Source organism: Hippocampus guttulatus, chromosome 7 (genome assembly GCF_054856545.1).
Source record: "Hippocampus guttulatus isolate MCC_2025c chromosome 7, RoL_Hgut_1.0, whole genome shotgun sequence".
In the NCBI taxonomy this organism is placed as follows: domain Eukaryota; kingdom Metazoa; phylum Chordata; class Actinopteri; order Syngnathiformes; family Syngnathidae; genus Hippocampus; species Hippocampus guttulatus.
Genome location: NC_141267.1, coordinates 5,009,438 through 5,024,405, shown reverse-complemented (window position 1 = coordinate 5,024,405; position 14,968 = coordinate 5,009,438). Strand labels below are relative to the sequence as shown.

Here is a 14,968-nt window from a genome sequence, read left to right as displayed (position 1 = left end):
TAATAATTGAATAACTTCAAAATGGAATATCCGCCAAGGCTAGCTGGTCACAACTGTTTTTACTTCGTAAAACTCAAAAGCAAAATTTATGAATTTCCTTCATGTTTCTTGCTTGAAATGCCAAAATTGCAACTACTTCACCTTAAAAAAATGCTTGAAAGATATTTCATGCATTTTTTGTTCCCGATCCCCCTTTAAAATAAATGTACTATTTGAACAGTTTTTACTGATGCCTGAATTAAAAAAAAAAACTAGTTTAACCAGTTTTGTTGTGTACATGTAATATGAGGCGATCCTACATTTTATTTGGTTTCATTGCCATAATGGCCCTCCGAAGGAAACCATAACTACAATGTGACAAAAATTAGTTTAACACAGAAATGACAAAAAAATGAGTACTGTATTCATACTATTATTATTAACCATCTATCCATCCATCATTGCATTCTGTCTGCCAAATTCCCTAACACAGTAAACTGGACTAGCCCTGGCATGAAAATGAAGATGCGTACGTTTTTACGTCAAGCGCACGTGCGCCTGTCTTTGAAAATCGGACCCATAGTCTAATTTGCATCATAAGATTCTCTTGTCATGAGGCTGACACTGGTTGAGACCACATTCCACCTCTCAAATGTGATCTGGAAGTGGTTAAACTCCACCGATAACTTAAATATTTACATTAGCTTGAGTTTTTCCCTCCCTCAAGCACTCTTTTTAAAAGAGTATTTATTTGCCATTAACCATAAGAGTTACTGTGTGGCCCATTTTGAATGTTGTCACACCACTGCTAAACGCATTGGGACACTGCTATGTTTATTCTGTTATGTCTTCTATCCCCATGGGCAGTAATCAGAGGCTTTTATTCAACTTCTTCTGCTGCTCTGCTTGGATGATGTAGTTCATTTGGCCTGCTGAATGCCTTGGGTGTTTAAAAAGAAGCCGGAGTACATTGGGAGAGAAAGGCCATGCCAGCATTTGCCTTGCCCCTGTACAGCAGGACCAGATAAGATGTGGAACATGGATTAAGGGATGGAAAGCCCAATTTATTCTGTCCCTGATAATTATCTGTAAATCCCAAGTATCTGGTTTTGATTCAAATTTCTTTGGGGGTGGGTGGCTTTTATTTTCTTAACTGAATGAGAGTAAATTGGCAAATAGCGTTGGCTAGGAAAACGTCAAAACATTGGCCGTTGTAAATTAATGGATGTATGCGGTTGGAAATAATGAACAGTGGAATCTGTCCTTGTGGCAAAATACTTTGGAAATGCCAAACATCATTTTAACAGGATACAAACAACATTTCTGTTGATATTAATGTCACGTTGTAGAGAGGTTGTTTGAGCTGTGAGATGACATGGTGCATTTCAAATGTTTTGGAGACAAACATATAGACCGGGGGGTCGGCAACACGCAGCTCTCGAGCCGTAAGCGGCTCTTTAGCGCCATCTGGTGGCTCCCTGGAGCTTTATAAAAAATGTTTGAAAATGGAAAAAGATGTGGGAGGGATTTTTTTTGTTTGTTTGTTTTAAATATGGTTTCTGTCGGAGTAAAAACATGACACAAACATTCTTCACATTTCCCAATGATGTAAAAATGTGTAGAATAAATATTACATGTCAACGTTTCTGCCAACAAAGATTTGCGTCATAGCCTACGTTTCTATGAGCAGGGCGGGATGCAAGGCAGGTGGCTGTTGCAAAAAAATAAATTAAAAAAACGGTGTTTCATGTACAATTCACCGAGGGTACTGGCAAAGAGAATCTGGAGAGCCGTGAAAAGCATTTTTAAAACGGCACACGTGAGCTACGATAGTCTAAAATGCTGCAAAAGTGTGTCCCATGCCTCGCGTCAGATCTCGAAGGTAGGTCAGTATGCGTAAGTGTGTTGTGTATGCGCGAGTCGATTGTAGTATGTTAGTTGAACGAAAAGTAGATCTTCGGTCAAAAAAGTTTGGGCACCCCTGCTTGACAGAATGCACTGCACGGAAAAAAAACAAAAAACAAACATTTAATCATGAAGGCTCATCATGTAATTGTAGCAAACTTATGTCATTTTGATAGTAGGCTAATATAGCTCAAATAGACATCGATGCATGTTGCAGCTCCGAAAAAAAGAGAGCTGTGGTCTTGGTTTTTTAAAACGTACACTTTATTTATGCTTTTAACAGTCTCGGCAAACACAGACACGTCTGCATCGGACTCCGACTCTCTCCTCTCGTTTGACTCGAGAGGCGTTCAAAGACAGCCTCCGAAAAACGGAAATTAATGATCACTTCAATGACACTAAGAAAAGCGAAATAACTGCACCAAAACAGAAAATCAAGCGAGGAAATCAGCCGTTTGTGAACACACAACAAAGGAATGAATAGCAAAAACAATTCTGAGACAGTCCAGTCTCCGACATACATACAGCATGTGTCTCCTTCATTGTAAGTTTTATCGAAAGCTTTTATTTTTTTTCTACAGATATATCTGTTGTTGTTTTGTTTTTTTGTACTATATGGCTCTTTCAACATTTTTGGGTTGCCGACCCCTGATATAGACCATAAGGATAGGATTAATCTCACGGCTTTATTGCCCTTTTTTCTGTACTGTGTGCTTTTATTCTTCTCCAAATTGTCCTTATTTTGAACAGAAATGGATTACAATGTCAGAAAACCAGTTGTCATTTTGCTTCCTACGAATTTATTTTTACCTGGTTGTGTTCTTATGTTAAGTGATTCGTTAAAGGAAGTCAACATGAGTTTAGTCAGCTCTTAAAATTTATGTGAGTTGAAGACTTCACACTTTATGGGTCAAATCACAGCCTTTTCCTTGCCAGGAGCCCCACCTTATTGCTTATCAAAGCATTACATTGCAGTCTATGACCTCTCACATTCCAACTGTCATAAGAGGTTGTGAAATAACTCTGAGATGAGGGAAGATCAGACTCTCACATTGGCATAGCCGACTTTCTCTCAGTGCCATGTTTTCTCTCTCTAGGGTCTTGTAGGCCTCGGAGGGATAGCTGGCATGGTCGGAGGTCCTGGTGAAAAGGTAAGGAGTGTTTTTAGCTATCATTATGCTGTCACTCAGCATCAGTGGGTTGCTTTTCAGAGGCAGACACTTGTAATTAGGCCTGTGTTAAGCAGCCATAAATTCAGGCCCCAGAGGCCCATCAAGACATCACTTAAATAAACAGTCAACACTCTTACATCCTCATCCCCCCAAAAATATTGTCGTGGGTGTGACACAATTACTGTCCTCCTCCCATTGCCCTTTAGTTTTAAGGTTATGGTAGGGCCAGGGGCGTTGCTAGGCTCAAAGCTAGCACAGGCCCCTGACTACATTGGTCTGCAAGCACATATTCAGTACCGGTCCGCGGAGCACTCAGTACCCGGTCGCTGAGATACATTTAAAGGAAGAAGAAAAAAGATAATTCTTTAGCGGAGCATATGTGCCCCAATTGCATGTTATCAATACGGCAGGAATGTAATGGATGCTTAGGCTACACAAAATATCAGTCAGCCCATGAACAGGTCCATGCCAAAAATACTGGTAGGTTGCGGACTGTCCAACTGTATCCCCTTCTACACACGCACGCACACGCACATGCACACGCACACGTTTCTCTCTCTCTCGCTCTTTCCCTCTTGAGAGAGAGAGAGAGAGATTTCAAAAACTACGAACAGTTTAAACACTCCAACCAAAGCATAGCAAAGCAGTTTGTGTCATGTTAGCAGACCTCAGCCTGCACTTTGCGCTGTGTGTGCGTGTGTGTGTGTGTGTGTGGGTGCAGTGGCAGTGCTAGCACGATGGTGTCATTGATGTGTCCAAATTTTGTGAATTCCTCTTTTCATTTGAAGAGATTTGCTGCTGCTGTTCTCCCAAAAATTTGGTAGAACAGAGCATGTTGCTTCAATATTTTAAACAAAGTGAACACCTGTGTTTGCCAATTACTTTGTAAAACACAGCGATCTGTTTGGAATCATTTAATGAACATTTATTTTCAAGAACTAGTCCAATACTTCATCTTAACATTTTGTTTGATGCAACATTTATGTTTCTCACAAAAAATTACTTTGCACCTTTCAAGGAAATAGGTTCAAGCTCATTTTTAACTTTTCTGATTAAATGAACAAAAATCATAGTCCATGATTTATTCTTCTTTTTTCCGACCCACTGTAAAGTTTCTCCCCCCTCCTTTTGGCGTCAGAAGCACAGTGTGTGTCAGAACATGTTCCGAAGCTGCTCGGGTGTCAGTTGATTCTTCTTAAGCATAAAACCTCACCCTCGTTCGGTCTGTCAGCACCAATCACACCTTGACAGCGTGAAAATTCCTTTCGTGTTATGCAACAAGCATGCATTTTATTTCAGCAACATCTCCTGGAGATTTTAAATGATTCCAATCATTCTTTGACACAAAGTTGCAAAGTCATCACGTCATTACATTTTCAAATTCAAGGGGTCGATGAGTTTGAGAGGAGTACTGTTCATCTTTGCTGCTTATTTATGCTAAGTGTAGTGTTCAACTCACTTACCAGGGTGTCAACAACTGCTTCAAAGTACATGCTTGCTCGAAACCAACCAGCTGTCGTCCCGACCCTCTGAACTCCAGTTTCATGGCTCTTTGTTGAGAAAGGATGTAAATCTGTCTTTTTTCCACTTCTGTCATCGTTTCATGATCCTTGGGCCTTGAGTGTTTTAAGTTGTTTTTTTCCCCCCCCCAGGGTGACCGTGGTCCGACAGGTCCAACGGGTCCAACAGGAGAGAAGGGGCCACGAGTGAGTATGAATTTTTAATTTTGCCTTCACTTCTGTTTGTTTAAGATTTCACAATAAACAAATCAGAAACAAATTGTGAAGAGCCTCTTTCTCAGACTTCTGGAAAAAAAAATCTGTGATTCCTTATTAATCAGTTGCACATGATTAAACTGTGTTAAAAGAACATATTTACATATTTTTGAGGAAAAGCGTAGAAAATTCCATCATTTGAACATAATTCAATTATGTGCAACTAAAAGTAAAATCGGGCGGCCCGGCGATCCAGTGGTTAGCACATTGACCTCACAGTGCAGAAGTACCAATTACAGCTCCGGCCTTCCTGTGTGGAGTTTGCATGTTCTCCCCGGGCCTGCGTGGGTTTTCTCCGGGTACTCCGGTTTCCTCCCACATTCCAAAAACATGCACGGCAGGCTGATTGAACACTCTAAATTGTCCCTAGGGTGTGAGTGTGAGCGCGGATGGTTGTTCGTCTCTGTGTGCCCTGCGATTGGCTGGCAACCGGTTCAGGGTGTCCCCCGCCTGCTGCCCGAAGACGGCTGGGATTGGCTCCAGCACACCTGCGACCCTCATGAGGATACAGTGGATCGGAAAATGGATGGATGGATGGATGAAAGTGAAATATTTTTGTTTAAATGCACTGTAATTACATTTAATTTTTTTTTTTTTAATGTTTTGTGATGATGCCTTGCCACAATGGTCTTAGCTACTGTGTAAATATCTAAGGACAAAATGTATTCACCCAGGAATACATTTTCTTGTTGTTTCTCCAGGACCCAAAATAATAACTATATGGAGAAATCATTCACCAGTCATCCTGATTTGGTCCAGTGCATCTCATGCATAAATCTGTGAAAAGTAGCTTTCTTGCATGGCTCACAGCTCAGGATCCTCAATTGACTTAATCTTAGCAGCTCTGGGCACCAGTCCTGACCTAGTTGGATCGAAGGCTGACTGAATGATCGCTGACTGCTTGTGGGAATGACTAATCTGGTGACTGAATGTCTTGCCAAATGACTGAAACATTACTTGTGCATGGGTTTCACTTTGAGTGTGAGCTTTGCGTCTTATGTAAGGATACGTTGTCATGTTTTTGTAAGATACAGTGTGGAGGGGCAGGTGGATGTGAATGCTTTGAACTATGCTACTATCATTAACACCTGATTTCAGTGGAGAACTATTTCGTCATGACATTCAGTTTTCATTTCGAAACCATTTGCAAGTGTTTATTTGTTGGCCAATCTCGCCTTTTGTTTGCTTCTTAAGATTCTCTTTCATCCCGATTTAAGTGCTTTATTGCATGTTTCCAATGTTTTCTGCACACTATTATTGAAAATCCTGATGTGTTTTATTAACACATCATATTTGGGCCATTTTTATAATGGTTTTCACTCACCTCTTGGTATAATTAACAACATGAGCTCCATTTTCATAGACGGTTCACCTCGGCTGTGTTGCAAATGCCGTCGTATCCTGATTTCCATATCAAGGCAAGGCTCAGTGTGTATGTTTTCCAATTTGGGAGGCGGGAAGCTCAGCATTCGAGGTCGTGTCCTTGGAAATGTGTCTGGTTTAGAGGGTCTGATCCATGCTGTTGTCATATTTATGAATGAAATCCACCACACATATCCGCAAAGGTCAGAACCTGTCTTCCTGCACCAGAATTTGCCAGGATCGTGTTTCACTACCTGTGCCACCCAATTGTCAGGCACACTGGGGTGGGGTAAAAGAAAACACACCCAGTCCATCGGATCACCCAGAATGGCGCAGAGCCGTCTAGCAAATACCCAGACACACTCAACGATGGTTGCACTGGCACAAAAAATCAAACACACAAAATCAAAATGGGCCTGTTTTTAATGCTCAACCGCATTTGCTCTGTTGATGAATATAGAGCCCTGTGTTTAACTTCTAAATGTAATCCAATCACAAAATTGTTTTTCAGTGCTGCAGCAACGATTATATGTGATTACATTTAGAACTTGGTTTGTTTGCCTATCTATCTGTCTATCTATCTATCTATCTATCTATCTATCTATCTATCTATCTATCTATCTATCTATCTATCTATCTATCTATCTATCTATCTATCTATCTATCTATCTATCTATCTATCTATCTATCTATCTATTATTTATTGAAGGAGAATTCCCAAACATGCACGATGCACGTTGATCCGGACAACGTCTAGAAACGTGAACATTATTGATATAAAGATAAGGAGGGTTCTTATCTTGGATATGTAATAAAAAAAAACAGATTTGTTTAACCTCTCCGTGAGCCGTCACCTTACCGTGGTGGAGGGGTTTGTGTGTCCCAATGATCCTAGGAGCTAAGTTGTCTGGGGCTTTATGCCCCTGGCAGGGTCACCCATGGCAAACAGGTCCTAGGTGAGGGACCAGACAAAGCACGGCTCACAAAGCCCCTTATGATAAATAAAATCGATGGCACTCAGTTTCCCTTGCCCGGACGCGGGTCACCGGGCCCCCCCTCTGGAGCCAGGCCTGGAGGTGGGGCTCGTTGGCGAGCGCCTGGTGGCCGGGCCTACACCCATGGGGCCCGGCCGGGCTCAGCCCGAAGAGGCAACGTGGGTCCCCCTTCTCATGGTCTCACCACCCGTGGGAGGGGTCAAAGGGGTCGGGTGCAATGCGAGCTGGGCGGCAGCCAAAGGCGGGGACCCTGGCGGTCCGATCCTCGGCTGCAGAAGCTAGCTCTTGGGACATGGAATGTCACCTCTCTGGCAGGGAAGGAGCCCGAGCTGGTGTGTGAGGCAGAGAAGTTCCGACTGGATATAGTCGGACTTCCCTCCACACACAGCCTGGGTTCTGGTACTAGTTCTCTCGAGAGGGGTTGGACTCTCTTCCACTCTGGAGTTGCTCATGGTGAGAGGCGCAGAGCAGGTGTGGGCATGCTCATTGCCCCCCGGCTCAGTGCCAGTACATTGGGGTTCACACCGGTAGACGAGAGGGTTGCTTCCCTCCGCCTTCGGGTGGGGGGACGGGTCCTGACTGTTGTTTGTGCATATGCACCAAACAGCAGCTCAGCATACCCACCCTTTTTGGAGTCCTTGGAGGGTGTGCTGGAGAGTACTCCTGCTGGGGACTCCCTTGTTCTACTGGGGGACTTCAATGCTCACGTGGGCAATGACAGTGAGACCTGGAGGGGCGTGATTGGGAGGAACGGCCCCCCCGATCAGAACTCGAGTGGTGTTTTGTTATTGAACTTCTGTGCTCGTCACGGACTGTCCATAACGAACACCTTGTTCAAACATGAGGGTGTCCATATGTGCACTTGGCACCAGGACACCCTGGGCCGTAGTTCGATGATCGACCTTGTGGTTGTATCATCGGATTTGCGGCCGCATGTTTTGGACACTGGGGTGAAGAGAGGGGCGGAGCTGTCAACTGATCACCACCTGGTGATGAGTAGGCTCTGATGGTGGGGGAAGATGCCGGTCCGTCCTGGCAGACCCAAACGTATTGTGAGGGTTTGTTGGGAGCGTCTGGCGGAATCCCCTGTCAGAAGGAGTTTCAACTCCCACCTCCGACAGAGCTTTTCCCATGTTCCGGGGGAGACGGGGGACATTAAGTCCGAGTGGACCATGTTCCGTGCCTCTATTGTTGAGGCGGCCAATCTGAGTTGTGGCCGTAAGGTGGTTGGTGCCTGTCGTGGCGGCAACCCTCGTACTCGCTGGTGGACACCAGCAGTAAGGGATGCCGTCAAGCTGAAGAAGGAGTCCTATCGAGCCTTTATGGCCTGTGGGACCCCAGAGGCAGCTGACGGGTATCGACTGGCCAAGCGGAACGCAGCTTCGGTGGTCGCCGAGGCAAAAACCCGAGCGTGGGAAGAGTTCGGTGAGGCCATGGAAGCCGACTTCCGGACGGCTTCGAGGAAATTCTGGTCCACCATCCGACGTCTCAGGAGGGGGAAGCAGTGCACCACTACCACTGTGTACAGTGGGGATGGGGCACTGCTGACTTCGACTCGGGACGTTGTGAACCGGTGGGCAGAGTACTTCGAAGACCTCCTCAACTCCACCAACACGTCTTCCTTGTAGGAAGCAGAGTCTGAGGACCCTGAGGTGGGCTCTCCTATCTCTGTGGTTGAAGTCACCGATGTGGTTAAAAAGCTCCTCGGTGGCAAGGCCCCAGGGGTGGATGAGATCCGCCCGGAGTTCCTCAAGGCTCTGGATGTTGTGGGGCTGTCCTGGTTGACACGCCTCTGCAACATCGCGTGGTCAACAGGGAGAGTGCCTCTGGATTGGCAGACCGGGGTGGTAGTCCCTCTTTTTAAAAAGGGGGACCGGAGGGTGTGTTCCAACTACAGAGGGATCACACTCCTCAGCCTCCCTGGTAAGGTCTATTCAGGGGTGCTCGAGAGGAGGGTCCGTCAGGAAGTCGAGCCTCAGATTGAGGAGGAGCAGTGTGGTTTTCGTCCCGGCCGTGGAACAGTGGACCAGCTCTACACCCTTAGCAGGGTCCTCGAGGGTATGTGGGAATTCGCCCAACCAGTCTACATGTGTTTTGTGGACTTGGAGAAGGCGTTTGACCGTGTCCCTCGGGGAGTTCTGTGGGGGGTGCTTCGTGGGTATGGGGTACCGAACCCCCTGATACGGGCTATTCGGTCACTTTACCACCGATGTCAGAGTTTGGTTCGCATTGCCGGCAGTAAGTCGGAATCGCTTCCAGTGAGGGTAGGACTCCGCCAAGGCTGCCCTTTGTCGCCGATTCTGTTCATAATCTTTATGGACAGAATTTCTAGGCGCAGCCGAAGCGTTGAGGGGGTCCGTTTTGGTGGCCTCAGTATTGCATCCCTGCTTTTTGCAGATGATGTGGTGCTGTTGGCTCCTTCAAACAGGGCTCTCCAACTCTCACTGGAGCGTTTCGCAGCCGAGTGTGAAGCGGTTGGGATGAAAATCAGCACCTCCAAATCTGAAACCATGGTCCTCAGTCGGAAAAGGGTGGAGTGCCCCCTCCGGGTCGGGGGAGAGATCTTACCCCAAGTGGAGGAGTTTAAGTATCTTGGGGTCTTGTTCACGAGTGAGGGCAGGAGGGAGCGAGAGATCGACAGGCGGATCGGTGCAGCGTCTGCTGTGATGCGGACGTTGTATCGGTCTGTCGTGGTGAAGAAGGAGCTGAGCCAAAGGGCGAAGCTCTCAATTTACCGGTCGATCTACGTTCCAACCCTCATCTATGGTCACGAGCTATGGGTCGTGACCGAAAGAACGAGCTCCCGGATACAAGCGGCCGAAATGAGTTTTCTCCGCAGGGTGTCCGGGCTCTCCCTTAGAGATAAGGTGAGAAGCTCGGTCATCCGGGAGGGGCTCAGAGTCGAGCCGCTTCTCCTCCACATCGAGAGGAGCCAGATGAGGTGGCTTGGGCATCTGATTCGGATGCCTCCTGAACGCCTCCCTGGTGAGGTGTTCCGGGCATGTCCCACCCCGGTGGAAGACCCAGGACACGCTGGAGTGACTATGTCACCCAGCTGGCCTGGGAACGCCTCGGGATCCCCCGGGGAGAGCTGGAAGAAGTAGCTAGGGAGAGGGAAGTCTGGGCTTCCCTGCTAAAGCTGTTGCCCCCGAGACCCGGCCCCGGATAAGCGGTAGAAGATGGATGGATGGATGGATAGATTTGTTTAAAATTACATGCCCAGCTGTGGAGCCACACTGATCAGCCAATCTGAATTTTTACTTTAGTTGCCTTCAACATGCATCTTACATTGCAATACAGAGCATTAAATATGGTAATAAAAATCAGTGAAATGAAATGGCCCTAACAAGGAACAATGAATGGATGTTTTGCTTTAAGCTTTGACTTAACTCACTTTAAACACCCATTTGTCTTTTGAGCTCAAGTGTGACTTTGAAAAGAGTTAACCTGAGCTACAGGCTACCTCCGCCATCCTGTGTTGATATCAGAATTGCTAGAGCTTTGACAAAAATCACATGGCAGGGTTTTTCCTGGCTCAAATTGAGGCAGAGGTGGCACCATCCTGACCACGCGCCACAACGTGCATGTACATGTACTCTGTAAATTCTACTGACTCCCTTTCTTTTACAGGAAACATACTTTTAGTTAAGAGTTCCAATAAGAATATGACTATTATTATGTTCAAGCATTTGTTTATTAAAACTTGCATGGGATAATGATGGACTCACAGCTTGTGTGGGGCCTTTTTTGTTTGAGACACATTGATTACTTTGAAGCAGCCTTCGAGCACTCTGCTCAATGTACACTTGTGCTGCAATAGCATGCTGCAATATTCTCGAGTTAAAAAACAACAACAAAAAGTAAAACATTCTTAAACTATTGATCTAAACTATATTATTTTAATTTTTGTAACGTTATTAGTTGTGTTTTTTTTAGGTACCAACATCTTTAATATACTTCTCCTCCTCTTCTACTGCTTTGTGTCACCTCATGTCTTTTTAATGTATCCAGCTTGTAGTTGGTTGATGGCTGTCTCACAAGGGAGGCAGCATTTGCCTGGATTGGATATGTGTTGTTATGCTCGTAATTGGAAATTAATTTGTGTAGCCTCACCTCACCGACTTGTCCTGTCCTGCATTCCGACCCTCTCTATCAGCAGTGTTTCAGTCCAAATTTCCTCCTGTTGTCACCACAATGAATTATTAAATTTTATAAATTGTCTGTTGCGTTAATTTCTCTGCTCTGTTTCACCTTGACTCTTGACTTTCCACCTCACCCTTTTGAAAAAATGAAAAACGCTAGAAATCAGAAAAGGTTACTTTGACACAAAGGAGACTTTTATTTTAATAAACATGACCAGCTTGGATACAAAAATAATCCAGCAATAATATTTACCAGTTTGTACCATTTGCCAGGGAAAATTAGGACACCAATAGCACCAACTAGCAGGGAAAAACCACAATCCGATCTGTCTCTTTTTCGGTACTTGTGTCAGGTATTTCCTGCTGTTGATATAGCGCCGACATAGTGGCACAAACGCTGCAACTGCAATGAAGATGCCGAGCTGCTGCCGAGGGATATCAACCACTCAATCAGCACAGCTGGAACTTTACGCTCTGTTGAGCCATATCAATGGTCTGGCTGGGGGCGGTACAATAATTACCTGGAGGCGGCTGCCACTCAATTTTGAACGCAGGAAAAACCCTGCGATAACTACAGAAAATATGGATGAAAACTAGATCTTTGTCATCACTTCACATGAACTACAGTCACAAATGAGCTCATATGTTGAATTGTATTCCATTATATGTATCACATGAAGACAGACAGTACCTTTTCAATCCTCTTGCTCTGCTGTGTTTCTTTGCTGTAGGGATATCCAGGGTTGCCTGGGAGTCCTGGGGACATCGGCATGCAAGGTACACCTGTAAGTGCCACATCCTCATTTCCGCTAATTTTGCTTCTTCTTAGCATTCATACACAGGGTATGTGTGTAAATCAATGCATTCATTCTCGTGTTTCAATCAGTTTTTAACCATTTTGAGTAAATTATTGGGGTCAAGTAACACTCAAGTGCTGCGGTCATCAGGTCTCTGAAACTAGAACATAGAGCTGTTCCCTGGTGTCAAGTGTGCCTTAACACAATGCCAAGGAGCCAAAATGTTGGCGCTTCGAGACCCTATAGTTCAGCATATTTTTGCAAAGTCTTATCCTAACAAATCACAACACTTTTGGAAAAGTGTCCTTTGAGAAGCCAAAAGTGGTGATTGTGAAAAACGGAACAGAGCCTTTCAGTTAAATTAAACACAACGTATCAAGTCGTGGTGAAAGGGAAGATGTGTTATGCAATCATGTCACATGAGAATGTCATAGTCACAGTTTCTATTTAATTTGGTCTTTCAACAGGGTGTTGTAAAGCCTAGAATGAAACATGAATGAAATTGTGTGCAGAACTGAATGAAATGAAGCAACATTGTTTCGTACCATGGGTTCCTCAACAAAGTGGAGAGTGCTAAATATTGAAATTGCTTCTACAGTTGGTTCAACTGTTTTATGAATCATATGGGACAATCTGCTAAGTTTTTCTATGCACTGCTTTTACAAACTGTGGAATGATTACATGGTATAATTCATCTTCTGTCTTATTTACCTAATTTTAACTTGATATGTGAAATCTTAGGAATGAAATTTTAGATAAAATACTTTCTTTTTTGACATGACAAACGTTTTACCATTGTTGAACTTTCCAATCATTATTGCTGTTTTTTTGTCCTCATAGGGTCTACAGGGGCAGACAGGGAGTCCTGGCAGTGCCGGTACAAAGGGCCGTAGGGTAAGAAGTGAAGTCTTTTAAAGACATTGACCCCATTCAAAATTTGTGGTTCATCATTCATGAATTTGCCAATTTGCTCATTTTAAGAGGGGGTGGGGAATGGGTAACCTATCTTCAGATAGCTGCTAAAATCACCCCTATGAGGTTTTTGAGCTCAGGCCAAAGTCCTGTCTACGATAACAGGATTGCTTTGATGCGATTTTATAGCATAATTGGGCCAAAGAATTGTGATTAAATGAGGGGAGGAGATCCATTTAGCGGTGCTTTTGCCATATCTAAATGAAAATAGTGTTTTGCCACCTTCTTGTGGCAACTCTAGGCAATTACAAATGTAGATTTCTCGACAGTTTAGTAGTAAATACATCTAGTGTGTGCACGCACACACACACACACACACACGCACACGCACACACACGCGCACACCGCAAACTAATGGCCAAACATGAAGCAGCAGAACCCTGTTCCATGTGCTACCATTAAGTGACATTCAGCCGCATAGCTCAATGTATGGCAGGCTTCAGTCCCAATCAGCAATTTATTGTTATCCTGACTTTTGTTATACGATCACTTTATATTTGTTAACTTATGTCCCAAATCCCCCTTCAAATGGCTGGCGATCCAAAGTCAGCTGGGATAGACTCGAGCTCACCTCCATCACTGAGACAGACCCATGACAGCAGACACTATCAATAGCACACTCACATTTACACATTTAATAGCACTCTCCTTAGTTTGTAAGGTGTAGGCAGAGATTACATTTAGATTTCATTTGCATGTGTAAATGGTTTAAAACGTACTTTCTTTATAAATCTCGTTTAATCTTAAAGTGCATTACTATATTTTTCAATCCCAATTACTTGTTAAAGTTTGTACAATCAGCGGGATCAGTTGCAATGCATATTTGTGAATGATAAAAGTAAATTGCACATTTGTCGAAGGAAATGTAAGGTGCTTCCTGAAATGTTTTGTAAAAGATACTGTATGTTCATTAAATTTAAACATTGTCCTAATGTTTTTGTGCTTTTTTATACCGTTTTGGTTATTTATAGCAAAGTATGGTATCATTTTAATGGTCCGGGCCACTTGTCATCTACCGAGGCCGTACGTGGCCCACCATGTGAAATGAGTTTGACACCCCTGATTTAGAACAATTGTTTCCTCTCAGTAAAACAAGTGGCCATGAAGAAACACATCTAATTTGTATTTCCAGTCTGTGAATGTTTATTGCATATTTAGCAACAATAGTAGAGTAATTCCGCCATCATCTTCTCTAAACGTTAATGGGTTCAAACTACTCTGCTGTGACTACCTAAGAGAAGCACACCCTGAGGGTGCTCTTTAATAGCTGTTTATCTTGTTCATTTTGCTTTGATTGACTTTTATTTTGCTGTTCACGTAGTTTCTTCTTGGTTAACATTTCACCAAACATATGGCAGTATTTATCATGCTGGGGCTTTTGTTGTGTGCAGTTGCATTTCCCGTATAGCTGAGCCACTATACCTGTTCATTTCAACCCTGAATGGGAAACAATCCCTCAAGAATCAGTCAAAACTCGGACAGCCACCAACCACAATTCTAATAAGGTTTTGGCATTGTGTACATATTTGTAAACAAAAAGGCAATAGAATCATTTTTACTTTCAACCTATATTCAGTTGAATATGCTACAAAGACAATATATTTAATGTTCAAGCTGATGAATTTTCATCCATCCATTATCTGAATATTCACACATTTGGAATCTGATGCCTGCAACACTTTAAAAAAGCTGGGATAGGAGAGATGTTTGCCTCTGTGGTACATACATTTCCTTTTAACAACACCCAATGTGCATTTGTGAACTGAAGACACTCATTGTTGGAGCTCTTTTGATGGATTTTTTTTTCCCATTCATGTTTGATGCGTCAACTTCAGTTGCTCAACAGTCCAGGGTCACTGTTATTGTATT

The 14,968-nt window shown here is 43.9% G+C and overlaps 1 protein-coding gene across 1 annotated transcript in view; it reads left to right on the top strand.

Annotated features, from left to right (window-relative positions):
* col24a1 (collagen type XXIV alpha 1) overlaps positions 1 to 14,968 on the top strand; it is a 130,052-nt gene that overhangs the window by 67,959 nt on the left and 47,125 nt on the right. The window contains exons 25-28 of the mRNA XM_086115661.1: positions 2,982 to 3,035; positions 4,709 to 4,762; positions 12,062 to 12,115; positions 12,968 to 13,021. Of these exons, the coding sequence (XP_085971787.1) occupies positions 2,982 to 3,035; positions 4,709 to 4,762; positions 12,062 to 12,115; positions 12,968 to 13,021 (216 nt within the window). The remainder of the gene's footprint in view (positions 1 to 2,981; positions 3,036 to 4,708; positions 4,763 to 12,061; positions 12,116 to 12,967; positions 13,022 to 14,968) is intronic.